Source organism: Notechis scutatus, chromosome 1 (genome assembly GCF_049901735.1).
Source record: "Notechis scutatus isolate UNSWTSFEM ecotype Mainland chromosome 1, rNotScu1.2, whole genome shotgun sequence".
NCBI classification, from domain to species: Eukaryota; Metazoa; Chordata; class Lepidosauria; order Squamata; family Elapidae; genus Notechis; species Notechis scutatus.
The window spans coordinates 104,038,443-104,055,245 of record NC_142009.1 but is presented as its reverse complement, the minus strand read 5'-3'; the positions used below and the strand labels follow the sequence as shown (position 1 = coordinate 104,055,245).

Sequence of the window (16,803 nt, the reverse complement as noted above, 5' to 3'; positions counted from 1 at the left end):
ACAACTGAATTTTCAAGGTTACCTGAATAATGCTGAACAAGTTGTTGAAGAGTTTCAAACTGTGCCCTGGTTGTAATGTAATATCCTCCACTGTCAAGCTTACGGATTTTATAATGTTTGACATGGTCACCTTTCATATCATCCCAATCACGAATGGACAATGAATAGGCACCTATAACAAGAAACATTAACAGCTACAGTACATGTAAATAAATAAATAAATAAATAAATAAATAAATAAATAAATAGAATATTCTAACCAGTGGTATTCTAATATTTTAAATTATTTTGCTAGCATGTTACTATATAAATCGTCTATCCAGCATATTTTTTTTGAAATTAAGGACAGCTTTTTAAAGCATTAACAGTAATTCCGAACTGCTTAACAATTTAGAGGTTCTTTTACAATTCTTCCTTCTTCATCATATTCAGAATTGGATCTCTTTACTATTGTTTGCCACTTTCGATTTTTAGAACACAATTTTAAAAAATAAGGCTTCTGAAAAGTCAACTCATGTTAGATGCTATTTTTCTTTACTTAAGACACAATCACACCCAGCACAGATTTTATAAACTGAATGTGATGTTTATCTAATAGGTTCTGCTGAATTTCAATTTAAATTATTATGAAAAATTAATTTGCTTATAGTATTTTTGTTTCATTGAGCATGTCTCATTACCTTCACTGATGCTTTTCCTCTGTTTCTTAATTAAAACATAGGCATTATTACCTTTGGTGGTTTCACTTTCACGAATCAAGAAGGTTCCTCGTGGATTTCCAAAGGACAACAGCTGCCTCTCAGCATCTTTTCGCCCAAGTTTCCCAAAGTACCATCTGAACAAATATGCCAGAAACAAAAGTTTTCAAACTGGAAGTGGAATTGTTTTTTAAGGATTTAAAACACTTAAGCTTGCCTAAGGACCATCTGTGAAGATCATTCAAGTTTTTCTTGTGTCTTCAGCACACTAACATGCAGACTTATCCCAGCAGTAAAAATTTGATTTCTGATTATATACAAGCAGAAGGAGCCAACACTAATAATAAGATTGAGACATGATGAACACATAAAAAGTTGCAACTGTAATCACATGAATTTGCACACTGATAGGCATACCTTCTGAAAGGTCCATTGACAATTGATTACATCAGTGGTGGGATTCAAATTTTTTTACTACCGGTTCTCTGGGCGTGGCTTGGTGGGTGTGGCCATGTGACTGGGTGGGCATGGCTTTTTTGCAGCCCCCACCTGATTTTGCGAGCTTCTTAGCCACAGAGGAGCCTCTGGGGAGGTGTTTTTGCTTTCCTAAGGCTCCTCTGGGGCTCTGGAAGAAAAGGAACAGAGCATGGGAGGGGAACGCAGCACCCCTCCAAGCTCCGTTTTGGGAGCTTCTAGCCTCAGAGAAGCCTCTGGGGGCGTTTTGCTCCCCTAAGGCTCCTCTGGGGCTCTGGAAGAAAAGGAACAGAACATGGGAGGGGCACGTAGCACCCCTCCAAGCTCCATTTTGGGAGCTTCCTAGCCTCAGAAGTGCCTCTGGGGAGGGCGTTTTGCTCCCCTAAGGCTCCTCTGGGGCTCTGGAAGAAAAGGAACAGAACATGGGAGGGGCACGCAGCACCCTCCAAGCTCCATTTTGGGAGCTTCCTAGCCTCAGAAGTGCCTCTGGGGAGGGCGTTTTGCTCCCCTAAGGCTCCTCTGGGGCTCTGAAGAAAAGGAACAGAGCATGGGAGGGGAACGCAGCACCCCTCCAAGCTCCGTTTTGGGAGCTTCTAGCCTCAGAGAAGCCTCTGGGGGCGTTTTTGCTCCCCTAAGGCTCCTCTGGGGCTCTGGAAGAAAAGGAACAGAACATGGGAGGGCACGTAGCACCCTCCAAGCTCCATTTTGGGAGCTTCCTAGCCTCAGAAGTGCCTCTGGGGAGGGCGTTTTGCTCCCCTAAGGCTCCTCTGGGGCTCTGGAAGAAAAGGAACAGAACATGGGAGGGGCACGCAGCACCCCTCCAAGCTCCATTTTGGGAGCTTCCTAGCCTCAGAAGTGCCTCTGGGGAGGGCGTTTTGCTCCCCTAAGGCTCCTCTGGGGCTCTGGAAGAAAAGGAACAGAACATGGGAGGGGAATGCAGCACCCCTCCAAGCTCCGTTTTGGGAGCTTCCTAGCCTCAGAGAAGCCTCTGGGGGCGTTTTTGCTCCCTAAGGCTCCTCTGGGGCTCTGGAAGAAAAGGAACAGAACATGGGAGGGGCACGCAGCACCCTCCAAGCTCCAATTTGGGAGCTTCCTAGCCTCAGAAGTGCCTCTGGGGAGGGCATTTTTGCTCCCCTAAGGCTCCTCTGGGGCTCTGGAAAGCAAAAAATGGAGGGGGCGCTGAGCTCTTCCCTCCATTTTTTGTCTTCCTGGGCCTCAGCAAGGGGAATCCCAGCACAGCTGATCTTATCTACAGCTGATTATCCGGAGGGGAAAAAAAGAAAGAAATACTTTAGGCAAATGTCAGGCAGGCGGGCGGGGTGAGTGAGCATCGGGCAGGAGGGCGACCGGGTGTGGGGGCATGGCCAGCCAGAACTTACTCCTGGTTCGGCAACCCACACCAAATTCTTGCTATCAGTTCACCCGATCCGGTGTAAAATATAAAATGCTGCATAGCATAATCCAATTGAAAAAGTATTTCTGATAAGTTATAGACAAGCATTGTTGGGCTAAGAGTTCATGTTTATTCAAATACTGCTTTTAGAAAGCTTCAATATTTCATTTAGTGTTGATATTCAAAACTGAAATAATAAATGTTGTCCCATCTACCTTTATTATGAATTTAGCTCTGGTCAGTTAACTAGAATAAAACCTTCACAATCTCAGTGTGTTTAAATCCACTACATTATAAAGGACATATTTCTAGACCAGAAGATTCTGGATATTTCTTCTCTGATCTGGTAAAAGCTAGCTCAGTTTTTCCCCCCCTCATCTTTTCTTTAATTACCAAGTATCTAGCTGAAAAAGGAAGCTAATGTAATGGGTAATTCCTTGAAAGTCACCACAGTTTCAACTGCCCAAAACAATCATTTTTTAAAAAAAAATACCTACTCTTCTGCTTGGATGGAGTCAACTGGAGCCACATAATTACTAGGAATATAACCAGTTTCTCCAGTAGTCAGGGATCGGGCTTCCCACCAATCTCCTTCCCTTCAAAGCAAGAGTTAGAAAAACACAACATTGGTTTAAAGATAGCCATCATAATATGCCTTCCTTGGTCCTGGTTCAGTAAAAGAATGCATCCTTTTTGACCATTCATAATTAAAGAAACAGACAATTGAACGTATTTATTTTTTTGTTACTACTGCCTAGAAATTCCACTAGATGGAGATCTTTTGTAACAGCCATAACACACTGCAGTTTGTGCCATGTTATAACAGAGATTCATTCAGAAAACAGAGAAAGAAAGCATTAACTGGTATTGCTGTGTTTGCTTCCATGTTAAAAGAATGTATCAGTGTGGGTGGATTCTATAGCTCTGTTGAAAAGTTGCATGCTTGTGTAATTTTACTGACTTTCAAACTACTGCACTCTGAAATGATTGACAAAAGACTGAAAATGTTTAAAAGTTGAACTTTGAAAAAGAAACTGGAATAATAAAAAAAGATCCAGCATAACATGGGGAAAAATGATTAGGCATCATTTGGGCATTTTTGACAGTATAAATATGGAAACTTTATCGCATTTAATATCCCCATTAAATTATATACGATGTACTGTTATGGCCTTCAGCTTTGTTCAGGTATTTTCCCACGTCATTATAGTTGTGCTTTTAAAGTTGTAGCAACGTTTCAGCAGAATCTCATCTGCCATCATCAGGCTTCTGTATTGGTACTGTTATATATATATGGATAGCCCTACTGCTACAGATTTAGAAAACTGTAATAAAATTGCTTATTATTCAAGTATGTAATCTTTATCTTCACCAGGACCATTTCAAGGCATAAAGAAAATCAGACATTAAATAAAAATTTATAAGCAAAATATTATTATGAAAATGCTGTTCTTCTTAAAGTTAGTTTTAGTTCAACCAACTATGCTTATACAACTAGCAAAAATGTTTAGGCATAAAGAATCATGGAATATTCCACAAATTACCTTTTTTAAAGTTCAGTTTTATAATCTGCCTGTTATCTTTGGAAAAATAACTGTTTTGATTTACAGAATTTTTATTAATATTTCAAAGATGGAATTGCCATTATATACACGAGAAGAAGCACAATATGCATTTAAGAGATATTTTAATATTGTACTTTAAAAAAACACTGCATTTTTAGAAATTCTTAAAGGCCTTGTTTTCAGTGTTTCTACATTTATTTTAATTTCCATTCTAGAATAGAAATATTAATCCTAGCCAGTAAAGACCAGCTGAAAGATGGAAAATGGAAGGGTCCAGATTCTTCTTCTTCATAGATATCCATAACTAATTATAATAACATCAAAACAACAAAACATTAGATCATAAAATCTACTTGAGGCATGAAGTTTGCATCATAATGCAGATTTTGTCAGTCCCTTCTCTGGAATACCAGATTCTTTTTGTTCTATGATCAATCAATCAATCAATATTTACGGCCAATGACCAGCGAAGTAACTCAGTTCAAAAGTTCTTCTCATCAACTACTGAGATAATATAAGGATGGTTTTTTGTATGTGATCTGATGGAAACACATTATTTAGATGAATGGCAATAAATTTAGAAATACATGAAGATATAGGGAGAAAATTAATCTAACTCCTCCCCCCCCATCCATCCCTCTTTACATACATCAAACATCTACAATATTACTGGTTTTATTTATTTATAAGATTTCTACTCAAATATTCACTGATAAACAGTGAATACTGTTACTCATCAAAATAACAGTAGCATTAGCTCCAGCTCTTTACATAATTAACAAGTGACTATTTTGTCTCCTCTTTTATTAGCTTAAATAATCAATAATCTAAATGTCCTGTCTGACATTCAATATCACAAAATAGTTCTGTACAATCTTCAGTTACTTTAATTCAACTGACATTTTTCACAATAAAAACCTATGTTCTCTTAAAAAGTTATAAACAGGTGATCCTAATATGTGTCACAGCTAGTCCTCGACTTACAATCATTTGTTTAGCGATTGTATGACGTTAGAAAAACACTGAAAAAAGTGACTTATAACCAGTTTTCACACTTACGACTGTTGCAGCATCCTCATAGTCACATTAAAAAAATGTGGATGCTTGGCAACTGATAAGCATTTATGACTGTTGCTATGCTCCAGAGTCATATGATCATCTTTTGTGACTTTCTGACGAGCAAAGTCAATGGGGAAGCCAGATTCACTTAATAATCATGTTACTAACTTAAGCACTGCTGTGATTCACTTAAGAACGATGGCAAGAAAGGTCATATGGAACAAAATACACTTAACTACCTTGTGTAGCAATGAGTATTTCAGGCTCAACTATGGTAAGTCGAGGCTACCTGTACACATTTTAAACATTTCTGTACACAGGAATTGGAATTTAATATATCATTGCTATCAAGGGAACAAACCATCGAGACAAGGGGTGTCAAACTCGCATCGTCACATATCACGACTTTTCCCCCTTCGGTAAACTGGGCATTGCCATGGCCAGCGCATGATGCATCTGCCCCACGGGCCGTGAGTTTGACAGCCCTGATCTAGACATTAAAAAGGAAGTCATATAGTAAACAGAACTTACGAATTGTTAAGTATCTGGAATTTTTCTCCTTTATGAAAACTTAAATCATCTTCTGTTCTTGCTTCATAATCATATAGAGCTACAAAAAGAGTTACACCTATAGAAATATAATAAAAGTGAATGCAACTTTTACAAATTGCAGTGTTTTCAAACGAATTCATTATTTCAGTGTTGTTTCTTAATGGAAGAAGGATAAATTTGAACCTCTCATTTTATTTTTCATACAGCATTTTGCATAGGGAGCCCAAAACATTTGGTTATATATGCACTATATAAATTCTAATGTCATCTTTTTCTAAAGTGCTTTGTATGTATTATCTTTGATTAATGTTGTCCAGCAGGACTGGAGATTCTAATATGATTTGCAGGACACCAATGTACCAGTGGATTCTTGTTTTGGTGCTGGGTCAGGCTTTTCATTTATTTAGTGTATTAATCACATTTATTACTACCACATCTGCGCGGCTCTTTTTCTCCCCTCTTTTCCTTTGCATATTCAAGAGGAATATAAATTTGAATTAATAAATCATATCTTGGCATGCTGCAAATTAAATTGACAACCACCAGCACTATATTTATTTCCAATAATGCAACTTAATAATGAGCTTACAAGCATCGTAAGTTCACAACATCATTAGATGGCCATAAACATAAGAAACAAACACCATCTCTTTATTCTGGATATCTATGGAATAGGATCATGCACCAAACAAAATAATAATATGGTTTGTTTGGCATAGTATGTTGCAGGAGCATAGCCACCGTGATTTGTAAATCATGGTTAATGGCTTAAGTGTGTTATAGGTGCTGGCCTGCTGGTTTCACACCACTACTTAGTGTGCTGGGTTAATGCATACACCGATATTTTATTTAGGATCAACTATTAATTTCATGGCTGGTGTCAGCAACAAAAATAATGAATTTCAAATGTTATTATCTATATAGCCTTTAAGCTCTTTATGCTGATTCAGAAGTTATAGAAAATTCAACCTTAAATCTAGAAGGAAATATATTTTCAAAACTTTTATAGGAGCTGATTCCATGAGAATGTTGGGCTCAGTATATTGTACATACATGATGAGAAAATAATATCTACTAAACCTATATGACTGACCTTTGCCAGCAGAGAAGCAAACAATGACACTGGAGTATGAATAATAAGTATGTGCATATCTGAATTAATGCACTGGTGAACTCTAATAATATTTTCATCAAATACAAGAAGTATGTCTAAGATAAAGGCAAAGGGATTTAAAGAAGAAATCTACACTGATTATGTTTTTTTATTGAGCAATATAAACATGCTTTAGAAAGGGAATTGATGTAGTTCTTGTTGTTGTTATTATTTACCTGTTCCTCCTCTTGTACGCAATGTACCAGTATGTGATGAAGAATTGACACCACCAAAGACTGTCAATCCTTGTCCTCCAGCTGTGGGGAAATTGTTGTAGTTTGGAATTGAAGTCACACCAAAACTTGGGTAATGCTGAGGGGTAGGATCTGTTCCATAGCGATAACCCGAACTCTGATTTAAACTACCATCCCTCTCATCGGTCAGTTTTGTTGCTTCTTTATCCTTACATTGCACACAGCCCATTATCTAAAATCCTGCAAAAATTAAAATAAAATATACAGTGTGATATTTGTACACTTCAACTAAAGTATAGAACACACACATATTCAGGAGTTATAGAATTAGAATCATTTTTGAGGGGCGAATACTAGGCATCCAATTGCTAAAATCAGGCTAACTTTTCTTGGGGTGGATTCTAAAAAAAGAAATTATTCTTGGACTACAGAGTTAGCATTTGCAGTAATTTACAACTCTAAATTGTAAATATGATAAGATATATTATATATTTTTGTACGGTTAAATATACCAATTCAGTTTATGTCAACTCCATTCTTTCTGCAGTGAGGGCAAAAGTGGGTATCAGTGTTGATTATGGCTTTGGATATTAATGTTATTAATATTATTTATGCTCAAAAGGCAAGGAATCATAGATTTCATACTCTCTGCAATAAACTGGACAACACCTTCACACCTGCAGGCTTTCTAGATGTTCATGTTATTGGCAATGGTATTATTTTTCTTTATGTATGGTTAAATCAAAAAGATAGTGCCTATGACATAATTTTATAGCGTGTGGAGTTCTGACTTCTTGACCCCGTAGCTTAACTCTGAAGACAGGTAGTTAGAATTTTTCCCCCTGCTCTTCTTCATCACCAGGTTTTCCCCTTGGCACTCCTGTTTGCTCATTTGCGTCATGAACTCCTAACTAGTTTGGCCTTTTCCAAGAGTGCTAGATGAGGTTGAGCTGTTGGCCGGGAAAGAAACTTTACCTAGTATCTGTCTCTTGAGGAGTGAGGCAGAGGCAGCCTTAGCCCCTTCTCTTGTGACTTTGTGCTCAGCAAGCAGACATCAGCCAGGAAAACAAAACAAAACAACTCACACTGGCTCCTAGTTACTGTACAAATTAGAGGGAAACAACACAGCAAGATCTCTGATCTTACAGGTCTTTTATGCTCCTTTTAGTTGGACACAGTCTGGCCCAGTGAGTCACCTTTCCACAAAATTGTGATAAAGCACCTACATTTAGTTGTCTGGAAATAATCTGTGGAACTTTTCCTTTGGGTTTCACACTATTTGCATGCAATACTTTATAGGTTTCTGAAAAGCTTCTAGAACATGAAATTAAACAGGATATGGTTTATGGCAGGGGAAGATGAGAATATGACCAGAGATGTATTATTCACCTGCTGAGCCAACAGAAAATGAATTAACTTCCCAGTTATCAGAAGGCCAGGAAGAGAAGAAAGCAAAGAATAAATTCTTCAAAAATTTATGATCTTAGAAAACTTATTCCAATAATGAATATACCTAAAACTTCCAAGCCGTAAAAGATGATGATGGAGAGGATGATGATGATAATAGGTGTAATATTTCAAAGAGATAAAAGCCTATCTGTGCAAAACAGGTACTAAATTAATGGGCTGCGGCCAAATCTCTCCCTTTTTTGCTGGCATGTATTTTCTGTGAAAGAGATGGGGAGGAAGTACATGGAAATGTTTAATGGAAAGATTTTTTTTTCCTCCTTTTTCTGTTGTCTTTTTCAACTTGGCTCCAATATCTAGGCAATGAATTTTTAAAAGCTGCTTGATTGCAGGACTGCGTAATTTGTGATGAAGGGTGTCACCTACATTTTTTTTTTCCAAACCAAGACTTAGAAAAGTGGTCCATTCTTTCTTGAAAACCCCATGCATGATATCATTGAAAGCTTAGTTAAGAATCTGGAGGAAGTAACAAAGTATTTACTGGATGGGATCCAAAATGACTCCAGGGCTTGTGTAGGTCATTTTAAATGCATCCTCTATTCAGCAGTAGCACAGAGCTCTAAACAGCCAGAGGACAAAAAATAAACTCCCACAGTCTTCACAACATTAGAAACATCACTATATGGATCACAAACATTTCAACATTTTAGCAAGCTAGCAACATATGGCATAGCAGGACAATGGTGACATCATTTCACAAAATCTGGAAATCATTACGGCGTACAACCAGCAAATAAGATGTTGGTATATAGTACTGGTAGTTCTAAAATGTCACATCCCTTTTTAATAATTTGGGCATGGCTGAGACAAATGAGTGTTTTAGCAAATTACACTGGTTTTACAAAAAAAAGCGTATAAAGAAGTTTAGTTTGCATTTACTTCTCCAAAGCAAAATGAGGAAGGTGCTAATTAAAGCCCATAGAAATTAGGAAATTGAGTGATACTGAAATACGTATTTCCTCATAAATTCCAGGGCTTGTGTGCTTTATGAAATCAATCTCTAATTCTGTGACCACTTGACAGTATGACTGAAGTTGCAGCAAACAACTGCAATCTTACAATATACTTTCCTAGAAATAACTCCTAATGAGCATTCAGTAGGTGAGAGAGAGAGAGAGTGTGTGTGTATATATATCAATCAGACTGTTAAATCCTGTGAGTATCCTAAGGGCATACACTCTATTCTACACTGTATAGAATTACCTTGCAAGTGATAGATTGTCTCCTCGTGCAAGAATATATGGATATTCTGATTGGAATGATACAACAATATGCAGGAGCAGATGGACAAAAATGTAGGTATCAGCAACATTCCACCTCTTACAACGACATCCAGATTTTAAATGCTCTATTTGCCAATATACTTATGTTGCAAAAAAGCAAATATGTCATCATGTTTCAGAAACTAGAGTTAAGCTGTTCATACGTTTGATCATGAGCACTTTGTTACAGTCCAGAAATAAAAGAAAAAGCTCCACATAGCATATTGTGTCTTCTTTTGAAATCCAGAAGATTGGAGTTAAATGAGTTTCTATAAAATTGAAAACCAGACAAATGTTTATATAAACTCTTGCTCTTAGTTTCCTCCCACTCACTGTTTATTCTTCCTGGCAAGGAAGAGAGAAGCCAAATAAGTGGAGTCCAATTGAAGCAGGTGCTTTTGCTCTGATTCAAGAAACAAGCTATAGTTATGGGCACTTCAAATTGGATACCAATCCCTCCACACAAAAAATTATACTCAAATAATTCCATTCACTTGAAGTTTGGAACAGCAGCCTGGTGAAAAGATAGAGTCCAACACAGCACACTCTGGGCTTACCCCAGCCCAGCAGTGTGCTGTCCCCTCATTTTTGTGATTAGAGGTAAGTATGTTTTCTGGAAAAGCACTGTCGCCTATAGCCAGGTGTCTGAGATTAGATTGACAGAGATTTCCTATCATGCGCTTTAGCAGGAAGGCTACTGGCTATAGCACAGTAGGTCTGCCTTGCAGTGTCACAGCCAATTCATTCATATGCAGAGTACTTGCTAGACGTCCCAGCACTACCACCATCTCAAAAAGTTCAATCCAACTACCACTTCTTTTCTGTAGGAAGACTGGCAGCTGCTAAGGTGAATGCCCCCCTCCTGAGAAGTGGAAGGGATCAGCCTCACCAAATTTATGTTGCCTAGAAGGAAGTGGGTTGACTTTGAGGACCATACAGGAAGTGGTGCACTTGAATGAGGACAGAGAAGGGAAGTTCTAGGAACTGCCATTGGGAGGTTTACTAATGCATAGCTGCAATTAGGATAGCTGATCTCTTTATTTTTTGTGTGCACAAAGGATATTATTGACCTTGTGGAAGACCTTGATATTCCCCTTACTGAAAAAAAAATGGCTGCCACATGAAGATTCTATTCTTTCCAGCAGTTGCTAAACAACTGTGTCTCATAGAGACACAGAGCCCTGAAACCAAAGGGGAGAAGGGGTGCTGGCAATAAGTCAACTGGAGCCTTGCAAGTTCCATTTCTCCTTCCTGAAACATAGAATGTTTCATTTTCAGTGGAAAACACCAGCATTTCCTGCCAACTCACCTTAATCCAACTTTAGCCTGACGTGTAAAAAGCCTATCACATTGGCAGGGCAAGCTATGTGCATGAATGAATCTTCTGCTAAGATGTTGTGCTCTTGCATGTTTGCATGCAGTGCCAACAATGTAGGACAGGGTAATCTTGCACAATCCAAATTACATGTATATCAAAACTACAAATCTAGAGTAAGAAGTACATGCAAAGCAGAAAACTCACTGGGACAAAAGAACTTCAGGCAATAAATTAATTCACTTCTGGCTACTAGAGTAGAACATGTATTCTTTCAAGAAATTACACACTAAAGAAATATTCCAAAAGGCTTTAACAACTATACACTGAAGCAAAGGCCATGTATGGATTTCCAATTAACATGTTCATTATGGAAGTTATAATTAAAAGCATCTGAGGAGTGTCAAGTTGGGGATGGCTTGCATAGGACATATATACACCACTGCCAGATTATCTGGGGATTTTTATTGGGAAATAATGTTTATTTACAAACAATTATAAATCATTTAACTCAGATGACTGTATGACTTACAATAATAAAATGAAAATTAAATACCAAATAATGAAAACTCCATCAAAATAACTGCACGTGCGGACTTCTGGTTTAGGTCTCTTCAGCAACAGACCAAAATCCGTGATCGTGCGCGGTTTCGATCTGTGATCGCCGCTTTAGCGCCCCGATCCTTTGGATTCGGGGCTGAAGCCACCCCGTAGAGGTGGTGAAGAGGGGGGAGATTGCTAGCCGAGTGGAGGGGAGCCACATCTCTCCTCCTTGGCTGGTCTAAATTCCCTTCCCCGAAGGCAGCTGCAGCGGTGGTCAGAAATAGCCACATCAAAGAAGAACCCGACTGGATACGATTCTGCAGGAGAAAGACAAAGAGGAAAGCAGGACAGACCGGGCTAAGCAACAGAGAACATCTAAGCAAGGTACCCTGAATCTAAAAGTACCTAGAGGGATATTTCTGAAAGAAGATCTTTAAGCGGCGAAGGAGAGAGAAAAGGAGGCAACCTTAAGCTGAAATCTAAGTGTCAAAAGGAGAATAAAGATTTTTTCTTGGTCATTTTAAAGCCCTAAAAAGGAGAAGAGTGGAGGCAAAAGGGTGGGACTTGGAATAATGGAAATATGGAGTGCCACCTGGAAAAATAAAGAGGATTAACAGTAAAACTTTGAAAAGACTCCTGAGGATACATTGTACCTGAAATCTTATTAAAAGATACAGTAACCCAGGGAAAGGAAAAGGAAAGGAAAGAAACAAGAAGGAACAGTCTGGGATCATTTGGTGATTTAAAAAAAAAGTTTTTGGCATTGTTTTTTTCTTTCTTTTTCTGTTTTTACTTAAAGTCAATAGGGTGGTTGTTCAAAAGTGTTTAAAATGCCATTACTCCTGGAGGAATTGAAGATGAGTCTTAAAAAACAGAAAGAAGATGCAGAAAGGGGAGGAAGATCCTTTGGCTTCGTATTTGAATTTTTTGAAATGGAGATCGTGAACTATGAAAAGCAAAAGGAAAAGCTTCAAGAGCAAGAAGAAGGGCGGGACAAAGAAGAAGCCATTTTCAATGATCAAATAATGCAAAGTGTGGTAATAAGGGGAAAAAGGGGGAAAGGAGTTAAAAGTTTGAGATCAAAGGGAACAGCCAAAAAGAAAAATAGTTTGAAAAAGAAATATAACAGCAAAGAGAAGCAACGAAGAAAACTACAGAAGGGAAAATTAGAGAGAGGGGTATAAAAAAAGGGATGAGAAAAAGGGGGGAAAGATAGAAAGGAAAAGAACTTATGAGGGACAAAACAGGAAATAAAGAAAAAAGGGAAATGTACTAGGATTAAAGGTATTTGCTCAGCTAGAAAACACAGAGACAATGGTTAAATTAAGTTAAAAGTGAGGATTCTGCAAAGGTACAAAAGATAGTGTTGTGACAGTAGAATACTGTAATAAGTTAGAAATGAAATAAGTAAATAATCTATGAGATAAAACTGTATTGTTATGTAATGGTATGTTTATTTATAATTAATGCAATAATAAAGAAGAGAGGGAAACATTGCAATTGTTTCTAAAGATTGATAAAATATTGAAAAGAAATGTGAAAGATTTATAAGGAAATTTATACCAATTATTAGAATGAATTTGAATAATTATTTTGCTTATTAATAGTAAATAATTTATAAGATAAAACTGTATGACTATCCAATGGTATGCATATGAACAGTTAAGTAATAATGAAGAAGGGAGGGAAACATTTCAATTGCTCTCAAAGATTGATAGATATTGAAAAGAAACAGGAAAGATTACAAGGTTCATACAAGTACTAGAATGATTTTGAATAACTATTTTATTTACGTGTGTGTGTGTGTGTGTGTGTGTGTGTGTGTATGTATGTTTTTGCTATGTTTTTAGAATTTTTCTTTTTACATTTTCAAGGGGAAGTACCAAGCAGAGTCTGAATGATGAGATCTACATGATATAAAATAGATATTAGAAATGTGAATGCTATAATTTTAGAATGCACAAATTCAATGTTTAATGAGATTTCATATGATAATAACAATAAGATTTAAAGATGTTGCACTTCGATTGGCAATCGTAGGGGGAATTTTGCTTCTTAAGAATGTTGGAAGAGAACATATGAAATTGTAAACAAGACAGACAAAAGTATAAGTACAATGAATAAAAAGATATAGAAATTTAGGTAAAAGAAATACAATTGAATAAGAAGAAAATGAGATAACCATTAAAGAAAATTAAGAGAAGTAAAGGGAGAAATAGTGAGAAGTTGGAAAAAGAGTAATAAGATATGAAGTTGAATACATAAGATGAATATGCTTATGAAATTGTGTCTGTATGGAAATGTGATAACCCGGAACGATGCTGTACTCAAATAAGATGTTTTATTTGTTTTGTTAAAACTCAATAAAACTTTATTTTAAAAAAATAACTGCACATGCAACAAAATGTAGTAATAAGTTATATCAGATGTTCACAAATTGGTAACAAATTAAAAATAAACAAGAACATTCATATAAAAACAATATTAAAACATAAATTAAAATCTAATCAAATTCTGCTATACTAATAAACTGGGAAGTAATCTTAGCATAAAAAGCTATTCCTCTAATTTGGAAGCAGTGTAAAATATAATTATCTGCATACCCTACACCTGTAAAAACAGGTCCTCAAAAAAATGTTACTTGCATATTTTGGAATAATGGGATTGCTGTTGATAGCTTCAAATCAAGCAATATGTTCCAGAATTGTCTTAATACCCAGAGATAAACATGTATTTCTAGAAAGGCTGCAACAACTGAGTCCCCAAGACTGAACTAATCTGTAAGAGCAGCAAATAAAAGAGTCAAAACCGGCAAGCTATAAATTGGACCGCTTATGTAAAACATGGACCAGGTGCTTTTCAGTCTTAAAATTTGGAAAAGAATAGCCAAGAGTCCACTAACTCAAAAAGGTGGGAGGAAAATGTTTAGGTCAATCTTATGTATAAGTGTAACTGATATTATATCTTCAATAAAGCAACATATCGAATTGCACCAGAATGTGAGAAAACTGCTGTATTGAATGTAGGTTTATCCTTCTCTTCTCCCACTTTTTTGGGAATGGGGAGAACTATGGGTTCTTCTTGCCTTGCCTTGCAGCTCTTCCATGATGGTTAGCTAGATAGTTCAGAATATTTAAAACTATCCACCTCTCCTTCTTTGAGACCTTTGGTGGCCTTGAGCTAGAGATATCAAGGCCTGTATTTGTTTTTGCAAAAACAAGCTTCTTGTTAGGAAACCAAGTGGACTGTTGCACTTTATAACTGATCTACCACTTATGGGCCTATATGTTATTTATGGTGGATAAATGTCACTAAGATCAACTCACCAACTCTATGTAAACTGGCTTGATCTTTTATCTATCACTGTGTTAGCTTATAATAACTCCAATAATGCCTCTACTCAGATGTTACCATTTCAGGCCACCTATGGTTACTGTTCTGTACGGTCATTACCATTCTTGTAGACCCGCACAGCGATTGGCCAAGACGCGCGGTGAGCTGATTGGCCGAGCGAGCCGCACTGATTGGCCCGCCGCGAATCCCCCGCGATTGGTGGAAACTAATCGCAGGAGATTCAAAGCGGTGCCATTGGCCGCGGCCAAAGAATAAAAGCCGCCGCTTTTCCCTTCGGAGCCCGAGCCGATCTCGGGACTAATAAATGAGCTGAACTGAGTCACTGGTCCCCGAGTCTCCTTCATTGCGCCGGACACGACACTGGCGACGAAGGTGGGATCCCAAGCCTGATCACCATCGTACACGTGTCCGGGAAGCGAGACCGACGAGATGGCCAGCATCGCACCGCCCGCACCTTTTAACCCAGCTACTGAAGATTGGGAATCGTACACCGAATGATTCCTGATGTTCCTCGAAAGTAGCAACCTAAAGGATGCAAACGGGCAGAAGAAAAGGGCTGTTTTCCTCACACACTGTGGGCCGCAGTGTTCCAAATGGCGAAAGCCCTCGCGAAGCCAGAGGACGTCAAGACAATGGACTGGGCCGACCTCGCGCCATTACTCCGAAACCACTATGCCCCCGACGTGCCCACCCTCATCCGGCGGCACGACTTCTATCGACGAGACCAGCGAGCGGGCGAGAGCATCGGAGACTTCGTGGCCACCCTGCGAAATCTCGGAGGCATGTGTGGCTTTACGGACATGGACGAGGCTCTGCGAGACCGCGTTGTCCTGGGACTCAGAGACCCAGTCCTCCAGAGCCGGCTGATGGCCAAAGGCGACATCGCCCTCGCCGACGTCCTCGCAGACGCCACCGCAGCCGAGGCTACCCGGAAGTCAGCAGCCCAAATGCGGAGATCCGACACCGGATCAGCAAACTATTTGCAACCCACGGCCTCCCAGATGTCCTCGTATCCGACAACGGGCCCCAATTTACCTCGCTGGAATTCGAAAAATTCCTAGCGGAACGGGGGATACGACACGCGTTGACAGCGCCGGCACATACGGTGGCGAACGGGAGGGCGGAACGGATGGTTCAATTCACAAAAAAAACCATCCAAAAAATAGAGAACGTGGAAATCCAAGAAAAAATAAACAAAATGCTCTTTATACAACACATAACCCCGAATACGACAACCAATAAAAGCCCGGCAGAACTATTGATGGGGAGGAAATTAAGATCCCCACTCGACAGACTGCACCCCACATACAACCCGGAAAAACCCCCAAACTCTTCGAGCAGAGACCGAACCTTTAAAACAGGCGACGCGGTATACGCGAAAAACCTCACCGGAGACCCACTCTGGGTACCAGCAACCATAACCCAAGTGACAGGTCCCCGCTCGTACCGCCTACAGACAACCGACGGACGAGCATGGAAACGACACATCGACCAACTAAGGTCTAGAATAGCCACGGGAAATACAACCAACACGCAAGCAGAAACAAACACAGAAGGGAACCCCACCAACACAAACCAAGAGGGGAGGGAAGGCCCAAAGAACCAAACACCACTAGAAAGAAACCAGGAATACTCACCGGCAAGCAGCCAACTCGACATCTCACCAGGAAGAAGCAGCCAGGCCAGCTCAACCAGCCCGGAAAGACCAGGTGGGAGCGGCAACCGCAACTCAACCAGCCCGGGTAGACCGGGAGGGAGCTGCGACAAAAGTCCC

General features: G+C 38.9%; 1 protein-coding gene across 9 annotated transcripts in view; it reads right to left on the bottom strand.

The window, feature by feature from the left end:
• FYN (FYN proto-oncogene, Src family tyrosine kinase) overlaps positions 1-16,803 on the bottom strand; it is a 137,459-nt gene that overhangs the window by 21,343 nt on the left and 99,313 nt on the right. For 8 of the 9 annotated variants that reach the window (XM_087942117.1, XM_026666694.2, XM_026666695.2 and 5 more), the window contains 5 exons: positions 7,071-7,328; positions 5,721-5,817; positions 3,063-3,161; positions 732-835; positions 23-172 (listed from right to left, as the gene is read on the bottom strand). In XM_087942117.1, coding sequence (XP_087798243.1) covers positions 23-172; positions 732-835; positions 3,063-3,161; positions 5,721-5,817; positions 7,071-7,317 — 697 coding nt within the window. In that variant the 5' untranslated portion in view covers positions 7,318-7,328. Of the gene's footprint in view, positions 1-22; positions 173-731; positions 836-3,062; positions 3,162-5,720; positions 5,818-7,070; positions 7,329-11,688; positions 11,707-16,803 lie in introns of those variants that run through there. The other variant, XM_087942144.1, reaches the window with a different exon arrangement.